General features: G+C 38.6%; 1 protein-coding gene across 4 annotated transcripts in view; it reads right to left on the bottom strand.

Annotated features, from left to right (window-relative positions):
* Window positions 1–13,604, bottom strand: part of si:ch211-51h4.2 — a 115,242-nt gene that overhangs the window by 33,130 nt on the left and 68,508 nt on the right. For 3 of the 4 annotated variants that reach the window (XM_027169684.2, XM_047807117.1, XM_027169683.2), the window contains 3 exons: window positions 12,550–12,608; window positions 12,400–12,464; window positions 5,074–5,214 (listed from right to left, as the gene is read on the bottom strand). In XM_027169684.2, the coding sequence (XP_027025485.2) occupies window positions 5,074–5,214; window positions 12,400–12,464; window positions 12,550–12,608 (265 nt within the window). The remainder of the gene's footprint in view (window positions 1–5,073; window positions 5,215–12,399; window positions 12,465–12,549; window positions 12,609–13,604) is intronic. The other variant, XM_027169685.2, reaches the window with a different exon arrangement.

Genomic DNA, 13,604 nt, shown 5'->3' with positions numbered 1-13,604 from the left:
AGAGGGCAGAAACAGGGTTCACTGGAGAGACTCAAATACAATCCCACATTATTATTAATATTTATAATGTTCTCTAACCAACAGGACTACACTGAATTATTCAGACATAAATCTGACTTTAAAACACTGTCTAGGCTTTGTCAAAGACTCAGGAAGCTAACAGGAGGAGCTGTCATTATACATTATTTCTCACTTCAACTGGATAAGGGTTGATTTAAGGGCGTTTTCACACTTGGCTCAAATACCTGGCACGGCTTTGAACCCAAGGTTCATCAAACCACATTTGTTTTCACACAATTTCCTTCCAGCATGCAGATTAGTACTGCAGTGTGATACATGTTATACATCTTTTTTGATGTTTGTTGTTTTCTGAAAAATAAGAGACAATAGGTACATCCACTGATTGTTTTTATCAATACAATTGAACCCTTTTTTCTAATACTCATGTGAACTCGACATTTTCAGTCAGTATAAAAAAAGATATTATTTTATCTCCGAAAATTGAAAAAAGTATAATCAAAAATTGTTTTGGAAATGATTACGTCTAGTATGCTAGATAAAAACAGAATACTTATGAAAGAAACTAATTCTTCTTAAAGCCCTGAGTGTGTACTTCCATATGCACCATTAAACACTACTCTGGAGTGTCACATAACAAAGAAATTCAATATTGCACAGGGGCACATCCAAAACAGGCAGAAATTCCATTATTTGGTTCTTTGGTAAAAATGTTAAAATGCTTCACCATTTGTTTCTTTATCATTTGCTAGTGACTAACCTCTGTGCTCTGTGGTTTTGTCTGGCCTGCTAATAATATAGCTCCTACAGACTAACTGCATGAACTAACTGTATTTGTGTGTGCATAAGGACCTGTGATGGACCATTACTAGGGAAACAGTTACATAAGAATGAATGCATGAATGAACGTTTTTTTTATTTTATTTTGTAAGATACTTAGTAACTGTTCAAAATTCAGCATATAATCTCTAAATAAATAAAGAGTTATAATCTCTCTGTCATTAAAGACCACAATAACTCTTTTCTTAACCATACAGGAGGTTCTGTAATGTCCAGTCATACAGCCAAATCTGTAATGAGTCTGTCCGTGTTTTCCTTTGTTTCTGTCTGCTGCCTTGCCCTGTTAATTGTTTTCTCCGCCCACGTCTTGGTTACCATGGACACTAATTGTACTCAATCTTTCCTCCAGGTGTGTTGTCTTTGTCTCTGATTGTCTCTGCTTTGTTATTGGTTCTTGTTCACTATATCTACTCTGTTTGTTCACTTCCCTGGGGTTAGTCGTTGTTGGTGTAGTATGTCGTCTAGTTATGTCTCTGTTCCCGTTCCCTGTTTTTGCCTGCCTATTTGTTGTTTATTTCTTGTTTTGATTTAGTAAAACATTAAACTACATTTGGATCCTCCCTACAGTGCCTCCGTCCAGCCCAGTCCCGTGCACACCTGTGACCAAGCCGGTTCACATGGCTACCGTACCGGCAAGCTCGGCTGAGGCCCGTGCGAACCGGTTGGTCTCCAAACTGGCGGATACACCGATGAGGTCGGCTCGGGCGGCTGGCATCCCTAAGCCGTCGGCCTCACCAGCCGAACCGACCGGGTCGTCGGAACCAGATGAGCCGACTGGGTCGTCGGAACCAACCGAACCAGCCGGGTCGCCGGAACCAGCTGGTTCAACGGAACCAGCCGGGCCGAACGGGCCACCGGAACCAGCCAGACCGACCGGGTTGTCTGAACCAGATGGGTCACCAGAACCAGATGGGTTGCCGAAACCAGCCGGGTCGCCGGACCGACCGGGTCGCCGGAGCCAGATGGGTTGTCGGAACCAACCGGGTCGTCTGAACCAGCCGGACCGACCATGTCGCCGGTACCAGCCGGGTTGTCGGAACCGGATGGGCCAACCGGGTCGACAGAACCAGCCGGGTCGACGGAACCAGTTGAACCAACCGGGTTGACGGAACCAGGTCGACGGAACCAGCTGGGTCGATGGAACCAGCCGAACCACCCGGGTCGACCGAAATGACTGAGTCAGAGAACGCAGTCGACATGGTTACACCCAAGCTCCCTGAACTCTCAGCCTGGCCTGAACCAACCAATTTTCCTGTGCTGTGTTTTGTTTCCCTGGATGTGCCAGCCCCCCTACCTCCTGTCTCTGCTTACAGACTTAGAGCACCCCCAGCACCACCCTGGTCTCCGGTTCTGCTCTGGTCTCTGGCCCCGCCTGCGGTACTACACAAACTCGATCCACCCTCCCACCCCAGTTGCACCTTCGCTCCACCCTCCTGGACTGGTTTCTGCGGACGTGGGAGTGTCTGTAAGCTGTTCCTGGGGGGGTTGGGGGGGGGGTGTTCTGTAATGAGTCTGTCTGTGTTTTCCTTTGTTTCTGTCTGCTGCCTTGCCCTGTTAATTGTTTGATCCGCCCACTTCTTGGTTACCATGGACACTAATTGTACTCAATCTTTCCTCCAGGTGTGTTGTCTTTGTCTCTGATTGTCTCTGCTTTGTTATTAGTTCTTGTTCACTATATCTACTCTGTTTGTTCACTTCCCTGGGGTTAGTCGTTGTTGGTGTAGTATGTTGTCTAGTTATGTCTCTGTTCCCTGTTTTTGCCTGCCTATTTGTTGTTCATTTCTTGTTTTGATTTAGTAAAACTTTAAACTGCATTTGGATCCTCACTTGCCTTTGTCTCACCGTGACAAAATCATACACATTATTAAACGAGCAGATTTTACTCATTATGGCGTTCCAGATCAAGTTCATTCGGCCTAAAGATTTCCTGTGCATTTAGCCTTGAGAACAGTATTCGCATACAACCAGATGTACCGCACCGAACCTTGTGTCTGGAACAAAGCTTACATTTCAAAGTAGATTAAAGGCCTGATTTGAACGTGAGGAATTCATACAGCACCGATAATATCTGCAAGTTGATGTACTATGAAGGATTGTGTCCTTCAAATGTCTGTTTTGTGCATTAATACTGTATGTTGTATACTACTGAACGATCAATTCTGTTTGGCCAGAAGGTGTTGATAAATTTTTCATTACAGCAGGTCTTATATCTTATTTGAGCTTCAGGGTTTATAATAATAAACTTGTTTTAATATACTGTATATAACATGTAATATCAGTTCTATATATTAACAGTGTACTCAGGAACAGGTATGGTGGACACTCCACACAGATTACAGTCAGTGTTTGTTTCTATATATAAGGAGTCTCCAGTGCCAGCTCTGTCTAATAGTCAAGTGTAGAGCTGGAACTAAAAGTTTTCCAACATGCAAATGTCCTAAAATCTTTATCCAGTTTTTTATCCCAGTAACAAGCTATGACTAGCTATTTTTTGTCAGATCTTTTAACTTCAAGAGAGGGATAAATAAGTGGCCAGTGAGGAAACAATGATTGCAGCTGTTATAAGTGTACCTTTTTTTCTATAATAAATAAGAAAATTGTTGGTGTGGGCACAGATCTGTCCTGTATAAGGAATACATTATTTCAGGCTATGCTGGTATAAGAAAATAATTAAATCGAGTGCTAAATGTAACATCACACTGGCATTGTTGATTATTTTTCTATTGTAGTATATAGCCGGTGTATTATTCCTTATATGTGCAATGGGTATATGCCTGAATGTACAATCTGGACATCTCTATGTAAATAGATTCATTGTGCACCTGAAAGTCACTTTGAGAATGATAACGGTTTGTGTAAATATGACTAAAGGGCAGGTATTAATTGGTTTAAGCTCTGCTAAAACCACCTACATGAGAAATTGATTAGACTGTACAGATAAATTAGTCTCTTTAAATGACAGTAGAACACATGGAACACATTTAAAGTTTTTTTTTAACCCCAAAGTCTAGGTGACCATTAAGTATCATGGAAGCTTTCAATTATACGGTACAAACTGCAATGCTATATTAATCGGTGTACAATATCTATCATCTAGAGGCACAACACAACAAGCTGCTGAGCTCATTTGTTATGTGTTCTCATGTTTCATAAAGGTGAATCACCATGACCCTAAACATCTGGTATCTCACAGATGCCTAATAACAGCACTAAGGATTCACTGTGGAAGACTTAGTTAATATAATATCCAATCACCAATAGTTCTCATGGCTTCTTATTTGTTTACGCAGCTTTTGGCTATGTGTAAATGTCATTTACACACGAGAGCGAACACAAGCTGAAGCACTCTGTACTAAAACTATTAAAATTCAGCTGTTTTCTAAAGAGTGTACTTTTGTGTGTGTGTTCTATTGAACTGGAACTGTCTGAGAGAGTTTTCCTTTCACACTTAATACCAAGAATAGCTTGAAGCCCTGTTATACACTGTTCCAGCACTTCCTAGATGCCATTTGTTTCTATGAAAGACTTCATAAGCCACATCAGCACTGGAGGTGGAGCAGAGATTAAGAGCCAGAAGATGGACTAAGTGGCTCAATTAGTGACAAAATTAGCTGGCAGCATATCCTGGACACAAACGAGAACCAGTGACACATCTGGTCACATCTGATCTGACCTACTGTAGCAAGTGGAATGTGTTTGTATGTTGTTATATCTTGGTGGAGATAAATGTCCCCATGAGGATAGGAATATTAGGCAGTTTTGACCCCATGAAAAGTGTTTATAAAAAAGTCCCTGCAGCTTTTATTTCATTGATTCATTGGTTACGGAGAATAAGGTTGGGGTCAGATTGAGGTGTGGCACAGCATCTATTTTGTAGCGATGTCAGTGGAAGGTCCTCACAAGGATAGTGGGAATGTGTGTGTAGATAGAGGGGTGTATGTATCTTTTATATCTCATATCTCCCTACATGAACAAGAAGATCTGAGAGTTTGTGGGAAAATTTGGCGGAGGCCAAAAAAAAGAAAAACTCAGTGAGACAAAATGTTTCATGTTGGTTACTAAAGTTAAGGTTAAGGTTAGATTATGGTGGGGCATACTATTAATTAACTGCATTAATAATTTTCACTAAGACAAACATGTGTATGCATGTGGTGCATGAGTGTGGGTGTGTGTATGTGTGTGAGTGTGTGGGTGTGTGAGTGTGTGTGCACTTACTCCTCCAGGGAGATGTTGGAGTAGATAAATGTGTGCGCCGGTCGAGTGGTCTCCATCCGGACCAAGCTGGTATTTAAGAGTTTCTCCTCCAGGACGGGCTTGACAGCCATCTGGGGAACGATGTCTACCACTGCCCAACACCTGTATGAGAACGACAGAAGCAGAGAAAGAAAAAGAGTCATATTCTTCATTCTCCACCTCACAGGGGATCTCTGATGCAGTGAAAACAGACCTGATCTGCTTCAGAGCAGAGAGATAATGAATAAAACAAATGAACAAACACTGTATGTTTGTTCTTGAAACTGCTTAATAAACACAAGATCAGATGTGATTATTTCCCTTGTGTGGGGGTAAATATAGTACACTATTTATATTATAATACATTAAGAGCTTGTACACCTGTGTAATAACTCACAATTAATCACAGGTGTAGGAACAGTGTGTGTTGATAAATCCACTGGATAATTCTTTGCTTTTGTTGTCTATACGTTTAAATCCCCACACAGGTTATATACACAGCAAGAGGGTTAGGCTGAGTCAAGGTTTGAGCTAAAATTAGTATGTACAGGAGGCAAGGGTTGGTGCCTCAGTAATATGCAATAATTGCTTAAACGTGCAAAATATTAGGAAATATTTGATACCAGCAAAACCGTGCACAACGCAATGAAGGTTAAAGCACCCTTGAACATTTATGCTTTGGACTGTCAGTGCTGTGTACATCAAAAACACTATATATATTTTAATCTAATTACATAAGCTACTCTATCTATGGTTGAGATAAATATATATAAACATTGTTTCTTTATAATATATTCTTTAACCTTAAAGTGGTTCATTAATGAATAGTTTTCTTTATTAGACGCTTTAACCCAGTATTTATTAAAAGCTTCAAATTTATTTCCTTGACATTTTTTTGGCTCGGCCGAATATGAAAAATGGCTTTGCTTTGTATGGTTATTATTGTAGGAGATCAGGTACACTGCCATCCTCCTGCTGCTTACATAATCACAGTCCAGTGGTCAAAGAGAAGTCATTATCACAGGACACGAGTGTCTATGTTCAAAGCTCATCTCCATGTGCCAAAAGGATTGTCTTTAGCCATGCTACCTGGGTGTTCCACACAAAGCGGATTATCCTCAGACCTGTGCCTCTCTCGCCATCGCTCGGCAAGATTCGAGAGAGAAAATGGGTCAGTGCCAGCCATCAGCATGCAGCTGCCGCATATTAATGACAAAGTCGGTCTGTGACAGATGAGGTCGTCTCACAAGGGCTCTTTCTTTGTCTCTTTCTCTCTCTGCACCTTCTTTTTTCCATTTCTCTCACACACTCGCTGTGTTCAACTCTCCCTGAAAGCGGTATCCACTCTCTTCACCTTTTTTTTCTATTTTAGTTTTCTGTGAACCTACACCTGCAATCTTATTCAATCCGACTCTCTGAGGTAAATAAATAAATAAGATGTGCAATGCTGGGAAAAGAGTGTTGGGAGCAGTTCAGAAGGGACCTTGTTCTGACTGCAGGAAATCAGTAGACAGCATATGGCAAACTGTATAATCCAGGCCAGCCAATGTTCCTTCCCTGCATTCCTATCCTACAGGCTTTATGAACTAAGTGTTTGTGTGCCGAGTACAAGGACAAGGAATCAATAGCGCTGCATGGCCTGGAATAAATGCCAAAACAACCTCAAAGATTTAAAGAGTTGGACTGGACTGGTTTGAGTCATGCCGAAGCTCAAACTGAATCAAAAACAAATGAACCCCAATGCTTTAAGGTACCACTTTATCTCAAGGAGAGAGAAAGACCTACTGAAAGTAGAAAACACTAAAACCTAATCACTAAAAAAATGAATTATTTCATTGAAGGCCAGAAAAAAAATAAAAGAAGAAATGGAAGCTTTTTTCTTTCAGCTGTCCTTCAGGAGAAATAAGAGAGCTAACACAAACCGTAAACCCTTAGATCAGACCAAGATGTTCCTTCTATAGCTTGGGAAATTGCAAGTGAATTTGTTCTTAATACACTTGTCTTTGCAAAACCAGGAGCGATTGCAAGCCCCATGTATCCGAACATGCACTAATAGCTGGAGTGCTACTACTTGGCAGCTTATTCTAGATCTAAATGGAGTGCTTTGGAGTCCATATCTGTGTCACTTTACAAACATCTCTGGATTTGTGAAATTCCTCATGATGTGTGACTTCTTGATGGCCTTTCAGTTGGTTTGGAAGACTCCATTTTTTTCCATAGTTAGGGCTGCATAGTGATTTTTTACCATTCAGACCACAGTGATGGAGGGGGCACTAGGGGTTACACTCAGGTGACAAATATGGCAAGATGGAATGCAATAGCTCATCAGTGTTAGGCAACTCATACAAAGTCCCGTGGTGATCAATGTGTAGCCAACGGCCATTAACAATTTAGCTGCGTCTGCTCTGGCTCCCTGCTTGCTCATTGATGACTCAATTATAGGCTGTGCAGAGCCACTTCCACCTATAGCAAACTGGATCAAAACCAGGAGGCATTAGTTATGTCATTTGTCAGAGCATTCCCTCGCCTCTAGTATGACAAAGTAATCGTTAGACTGCGGAATAGCACAGTGCGATGCTCGGCATTAGGAGACATCGCTATTACAGAGGGAGTCGTTGTATTGGTCTGTATGTCAACACAGACTGCTGACAGTATTGATGGATTTAGAGCACTGACAAAATGGTTGGAATGAGGACGTTGGTTTGAGCTGTGTTGTCTTATGTCAGATTTGACAGCAAGAGAGGACGAACACTGCTGGTTCCCACTAATGATTGATGGAGACAAATGAAATAGAGATACAGATAGTGTAAAAGTTTATACTTGAGATGCACTGGAGATTTTGCCACTAGCCATGCAACTAAATATGCACATATTAATACATTATTCGGACTGAACAGATCCAAATATCTACACACAAATGCAAATAAGAATATGAGTCACACTATATTTTTCTTAGGAGAATGCTTTGCCAATAATGGTAACTGGTTTAGACTATGGGTTTGATATGATTCTGATATAAGGCGACCTTGTGATATGGGACGACGAATCTGCTGGTCTTTGCTTTAGTAGCCTCTAATCAATGTCACCAACTTTGTTCAGAACCTTGGGCAGGCCTACTTAATTTGCGAATGATGATGATATAGAAAAGAACTTCAGCATTTGTTAACCTATATATGTCAGGTGCCTTACACCTCTGGGGTTGGGATTCAAGACTGAATGACTCTCAAGACTGAATGAATCTCAAAATTGTCCTTAGTGTGTGATTGTGCCCTGCGATGGGTTGGCAACCCGTCCAAGCTGTCCCATGACTTGCGTCCCAAGTCTCCTTGGATAGGCTCCAGGCTTCCCGTGACTCTGTGTAGGATGATGTGCTACAGAAACTGAATGTGTATATAATCCACAATAACCGATTTGTGACTGGCACCTTGATTAACTTCAACTGTTGTCCTTTAAATTTGTTGCATCAATTCATCATCTGATCTTAGTACCTCTAGTTTAGACTAAGGCTAAGACTAGACTTAGACTAGGGCAAAAATTCATACATTCAGGAAGGTTTTTGAGTTTGCCAGTGGTATAAATTAAGCTACTTGTTTGTTTATATTTTGACAAAAAGAACAAACTAAATCCGCTAGAAAATTCTGCAAAGAGGTACAAATAAAAAAAAAACTGCACAAATGGAATTAGTCCTGAGCACATCTCTAGTTATACTGTCAGGACCAGAATTCACATGCCATGCTGATAGTGATGGCATTTCTGCGAGGGGGAAAGCATCTAATACAAGCCAAACAATCTTCAGGTTTATGTTTGTATACACCTGCTCAGTTGTACTTACATTGACTTTCCTAAAAAGAACTTTATGCTTAATTAAAGGTGTTCAAGCTAAGATGTTAAAGTAAACCTAACCAAACACAATCACTACTAAACTACTGGCAGTGCTGGCCGGTGAGGTGTAAAATAAAGAGAAGTAGAATAATTGCTTTTTTACATATACAGTAGGTAATCTGTTTTGTTAACGGGAAATAAGAGAATATGGACCTGTGTTATGATAATAAATGTGATACATAAAATCAATAATTCTTGCCAAAGAGTGGCAGGCAATGTCACCTTCAGTTGGTGATGAAATTAGACTATGACCCTTGCCAAGACATAGTTGCAGAGAGAGCGCAGGCAGAAATATGAGCAAACTCAAAGCTGGCACAGGAAATGTTGAGAGATGAACCATGCATTTGTCTCTGTATTATGACACTTCCATTTTTCTCAAGAAGTTGTACATAAACAATAACAACAGCTTACTTAGATAATGTACATAACACTACATGAAATCTTTCTAAACACATTACAACTCACATAACCATATACAGAATAGATAAATGTTATTGCAAAAACAGGCTGCATGATGGGAATGGGGACTGCATTAGTGCTTCAACACTCCACGGTCTCTGGCTTGATCCTGGGCTCGGGTTAATGTCTGCCTATGTACACATGGGTTCTCTGGGTTATCTGGGTTATCCCTACCAAAAACACAGCAGTATGTGAATTTGGAATGTTAAATTTCCCCTAGTTGAGAATGGTGGAGAATGTCTGTGTGGTGTCTTGCTATTTTCTGATGTAACATCTAAGGGTATATCCCCATGTTGCTGGGACCAGGATAAAGCAGTTCCTGAAGATGCAAGAATATATAAGCATTTCAACAGATGTAAGTTATTATCAAAACTGCTTTATCAATCTTATTGGCACTCAATATGTTTACATACAGATTTACTGGATTAACTGATTTAACATGTTAGCACATGACAAAAAAATTTACTGTTTTACATAGAAAAAGTAATAGATTCATCAGAATTCAGTAGACAAACCTACATCCCTGATTCCTGAGAGATTTATTTGTTAATCTTTTTGCTGTTATGCTTCACTGAGCTCTTATGTAGACCTCAGTGCATAACTATTCCAGTCCTCTTTGCACTGGAGGTGATACAAGAGTTTTATGTTTTGGGGTGATAATTACATATCTAAATTATGAGCTGACAAAACCGAGCAAGGAGAAATTGTTTAACACACTAACGTGTGGGCCAAAAGCCTGTAGGTACGATGCCAATAAACCAGTTTTGAACATTGTGCTTCACGGTGATGATCAATCAAAAGTACAAAGTCTGTTATTTTTTATTTATTATGAGAATAAAGTCCAGAATAATCAAAGTGTGCTTTCAACTTTAGGCTCTAACTACTAATCTGTTCAGCATCTTTTTTCTTGGCAAGGTTTTGAAAATTGTCATATTTATCTAGTATTTCCTGCTAAAAGATTACCATAAGGTAAAATATTGTCAAGCCATTTTTTTTATTTCAATCTATTTGGCAGATAATGCTTTTAATTTATGCATTTATTTCTAAAACCTGCCAACAGAATAAGAAAATATAATATTATGATATGATATTAGTGTAGAAATAAATTATTAATATCATATAATTTATTAACCTTGGTTTATGTTAATATGTATATATATATATATATATATATATATATATATATATATACATATATACGTATATATATACGTATATATATATACGTATATATATATATACGTATATATATATATATACGTATATATATATAACATAATTAATTAATTAATTTGGTTTCATATAATGAGAACATTGATGCTAGATAAATGCTAAAAATTTACAAGATATTTTTACTTGCTAAGATTTTTGCAGTGTTATCAGAATCCTACTACTGAACATGTGAAATTAATTGTTCAGTTTGAACATTCAATGTGAAAAAAAAAACCCCGACATAAACATTAGCCTTCACACCAAATAAACAAAGCAGGTTAGAATAAGTGCTCCCCACACATTTTCCTGTTGAATCATTATGAGCCAGTGCATGTATTTGTTGAGAGGCAAACACTATGTGGCTTAATGCGCTGATTTGTGCTGTGTGGTGATCGCTCTGAAAACACATCTCCTGCTATTCCAATTAGCTTCCTTCATCACTAAAAGACCAGATGCAACCTATTTGTGAGATACAAATGAGCCGAGATGAATGTTGCAGTCTGTTGACGGAAACAAAGGTGGCTGACAGCAAATATATAACTTCATTGTTACAGAGTTACAATATGGGCATTTTAGAAGAGTTGGCCAGGAAATTATTGCGAGTAGAATTTAGTAAGGTGCAGCAGATGACATGGTGTAGCGTTAAATCAAATGGCCATGCTGGCTGAAGTAAGAGTAAATACATTTGGATTACATGAGACAGTAAAGCAAATAATGTTCTGTTGAGATGTAGCTCATGCTAGAAATGGGCGGCCTAATAACCCCAATGTTAAGATATCAGACTAGGCCTAATGAAATACACTGAAAAAAACAGATGCTAATATTTTGTTCTTAGCCACAGGTAAGGGGAAAGAAGACCTGGGGTTATATAAATAATACAGAAGCAATACCATTAGGGATGCTTTTACTCTAGTGTCCAAATAAGAGAGCCAGCTAGAAGCTATTTATTAAGATGAGTTAGTGGAAAATTCAGTTCCACCAAATGAAACGAACATAACTTTAATAGAAAGTATTTAAAGATCTGAAGAAGGGCCAAAAAAGTTTTAGAAGCACTATGGCCTGAATATGCTCTCATTGCTTGGACCCACACTTTCATTTGCACCCATGAAATTGCTTTGGCTCTCTAGAGTAACAATGTTGATTGCTAACTCAATAGTTTCTTAACAGCTGATTAGATTGTACTGATTTTTGTAAAACTAGAATGAGATAAAAGTGAGAAAGGACAAACTAGATGCTGAGCCTGAAGACATAAAAACATGTGTCAAACATCAGTGCATTTAAGAGTTGTAATGCAATACGACTCTCTAGATCTGTTTAGCTCTTACAGTTCCAATTTGTAACATTTAAGAAGAAGAAAGATACAGGGTCATCCACGATTCATCCCATAACCTTCATATCTGACCACTTATCCATATTAAAGTTAAAGCTTCCTGCTTACATGACTTTTACTTAGTTCTGATGCATACCTCTAGTTTTTACCAGATGACCTGTAAACTTTATTGAAACAAACAAGAAAAAGTTTGTCTTTATACAGTATATCTGTATTTGTAATAATTTTACACAGTATCTGTTCATTCATCATGTATCTAACATATTTCATATGACACAACCCATCAAATATCAGTTTATTCTTCATCTTAATGCATATTATGAATTATACAATAACTATGAATATAATAACAAAACATGTGTGAGGAATGGGAAGTCTGGCCCTACATATTTTAAGTGGTTAATTCATTAAAGAAAAATACTTACCATAATATATTTAGGATTGTGCATGTAGTAAGACCTCCCAGTAGAGCTCTTCTGAACCACAAGACCTGCCAAAAAAATTTAACATTTAAATTGTTTCCCATGAGCTCAGTAGGATGTAGGAAACAGAGATAATATAACTGGACAAGATACCTGTGTTTTGTTGTGGTAAATCTCAGAAAATAAAAACGGCATCACGTTGACAATTCCACCTGAGCCGATAAAGAATGTGTCAAAAACATTACTAAAACATCAACGAATGCTGTCCATCATATATAAATCACATCAACTACTCCCAGTGAACTATGACAATATATACATTGCTTAAAAAGTGTACTTCAGCCATTATTAAACAAATCTGGGGAAAAGAAGTCTAATGGCTTTAGTGAAAGTGGTGAAACTTCACATCAACAAAAGAAAGTCAAATATGAAAGAGTACTAAGGGATTATAGTGGGTACATTACAGCAGCTTACAAGGGCTCTTAAAACTGAGAAAGGTAAGAGCCTTTGTAATTGCTGCAGCTCCCTAGAGCCTGCTATAGGATTTAAGACAAACACACAAAGCTGCCGACCCTTAAAAGACTATTATACTTCTTTTAGCTGTTTACTATTTACCTTAAAAAATCTTATAGAATTTGGTCTGGTCAGCTTTGTTGACTTTTTATATACCTTTAAAAAGTTTTGAAGGTTAGACATTAGCAACTGTTCTGTACTTGATACAGATCTTTAACCTACAACATTTTTGCTGGTTATACTAGTTTACTCATCAGCAGTGTATGAAGCCTGACTGATTCTTGGTGTCTTTGAGAAGCTCTGAACTAAATACAAATGTCACCACCATGTTGGTGCAAGGGAATTATTACAGGCTTACCCCTATGAGGTGCACAGCAAGACTTTCCAATGCATTTCAGATGCTGAAAGGTTCTCATTTTTCTCATCATTGTCTCCCACTGACCAATCACTGATCACCATTGTTTATAACTAATCACTGACCACCATTTTCACAATGTCCAAGTACTGATTTACATTGTTCCTATTGATCAATCACTGATCAAATTCTTTTTCTAATTACAAATCACGGATCATCATTACTTGCTATTTCTAAACACTGATTAACTTTGTAATTTGACTTTTGTTAACAAGTAATAATTGTGCATTATTCCATACTTAAACCAAATACTTACTACCACTGCTTCCTTCTTCTCTGT

Source organism: Tachysurus fulvidraco, chromosome 2 (assembly GCF_022655615.1).
Source record: "Tachysurus fulvidraco isolate hzauxx_2018 chromosome 2, HZAU_PFXX_2.0, whole genome shotgun sequence".
Classification (NCBI taxonomy): domain Eukaryota; kingdom Metazoa; phylum Chordata; class Actinopteri; order Siluriformes; family Bagridae; genus Tachysurus; species Tachysurus fulvidraco.
The sequence above is the reverse complement of the archived record's forward strand: the minus strand, read 5'-3'. Positions and strand labels throughout refer to the sequence as shown.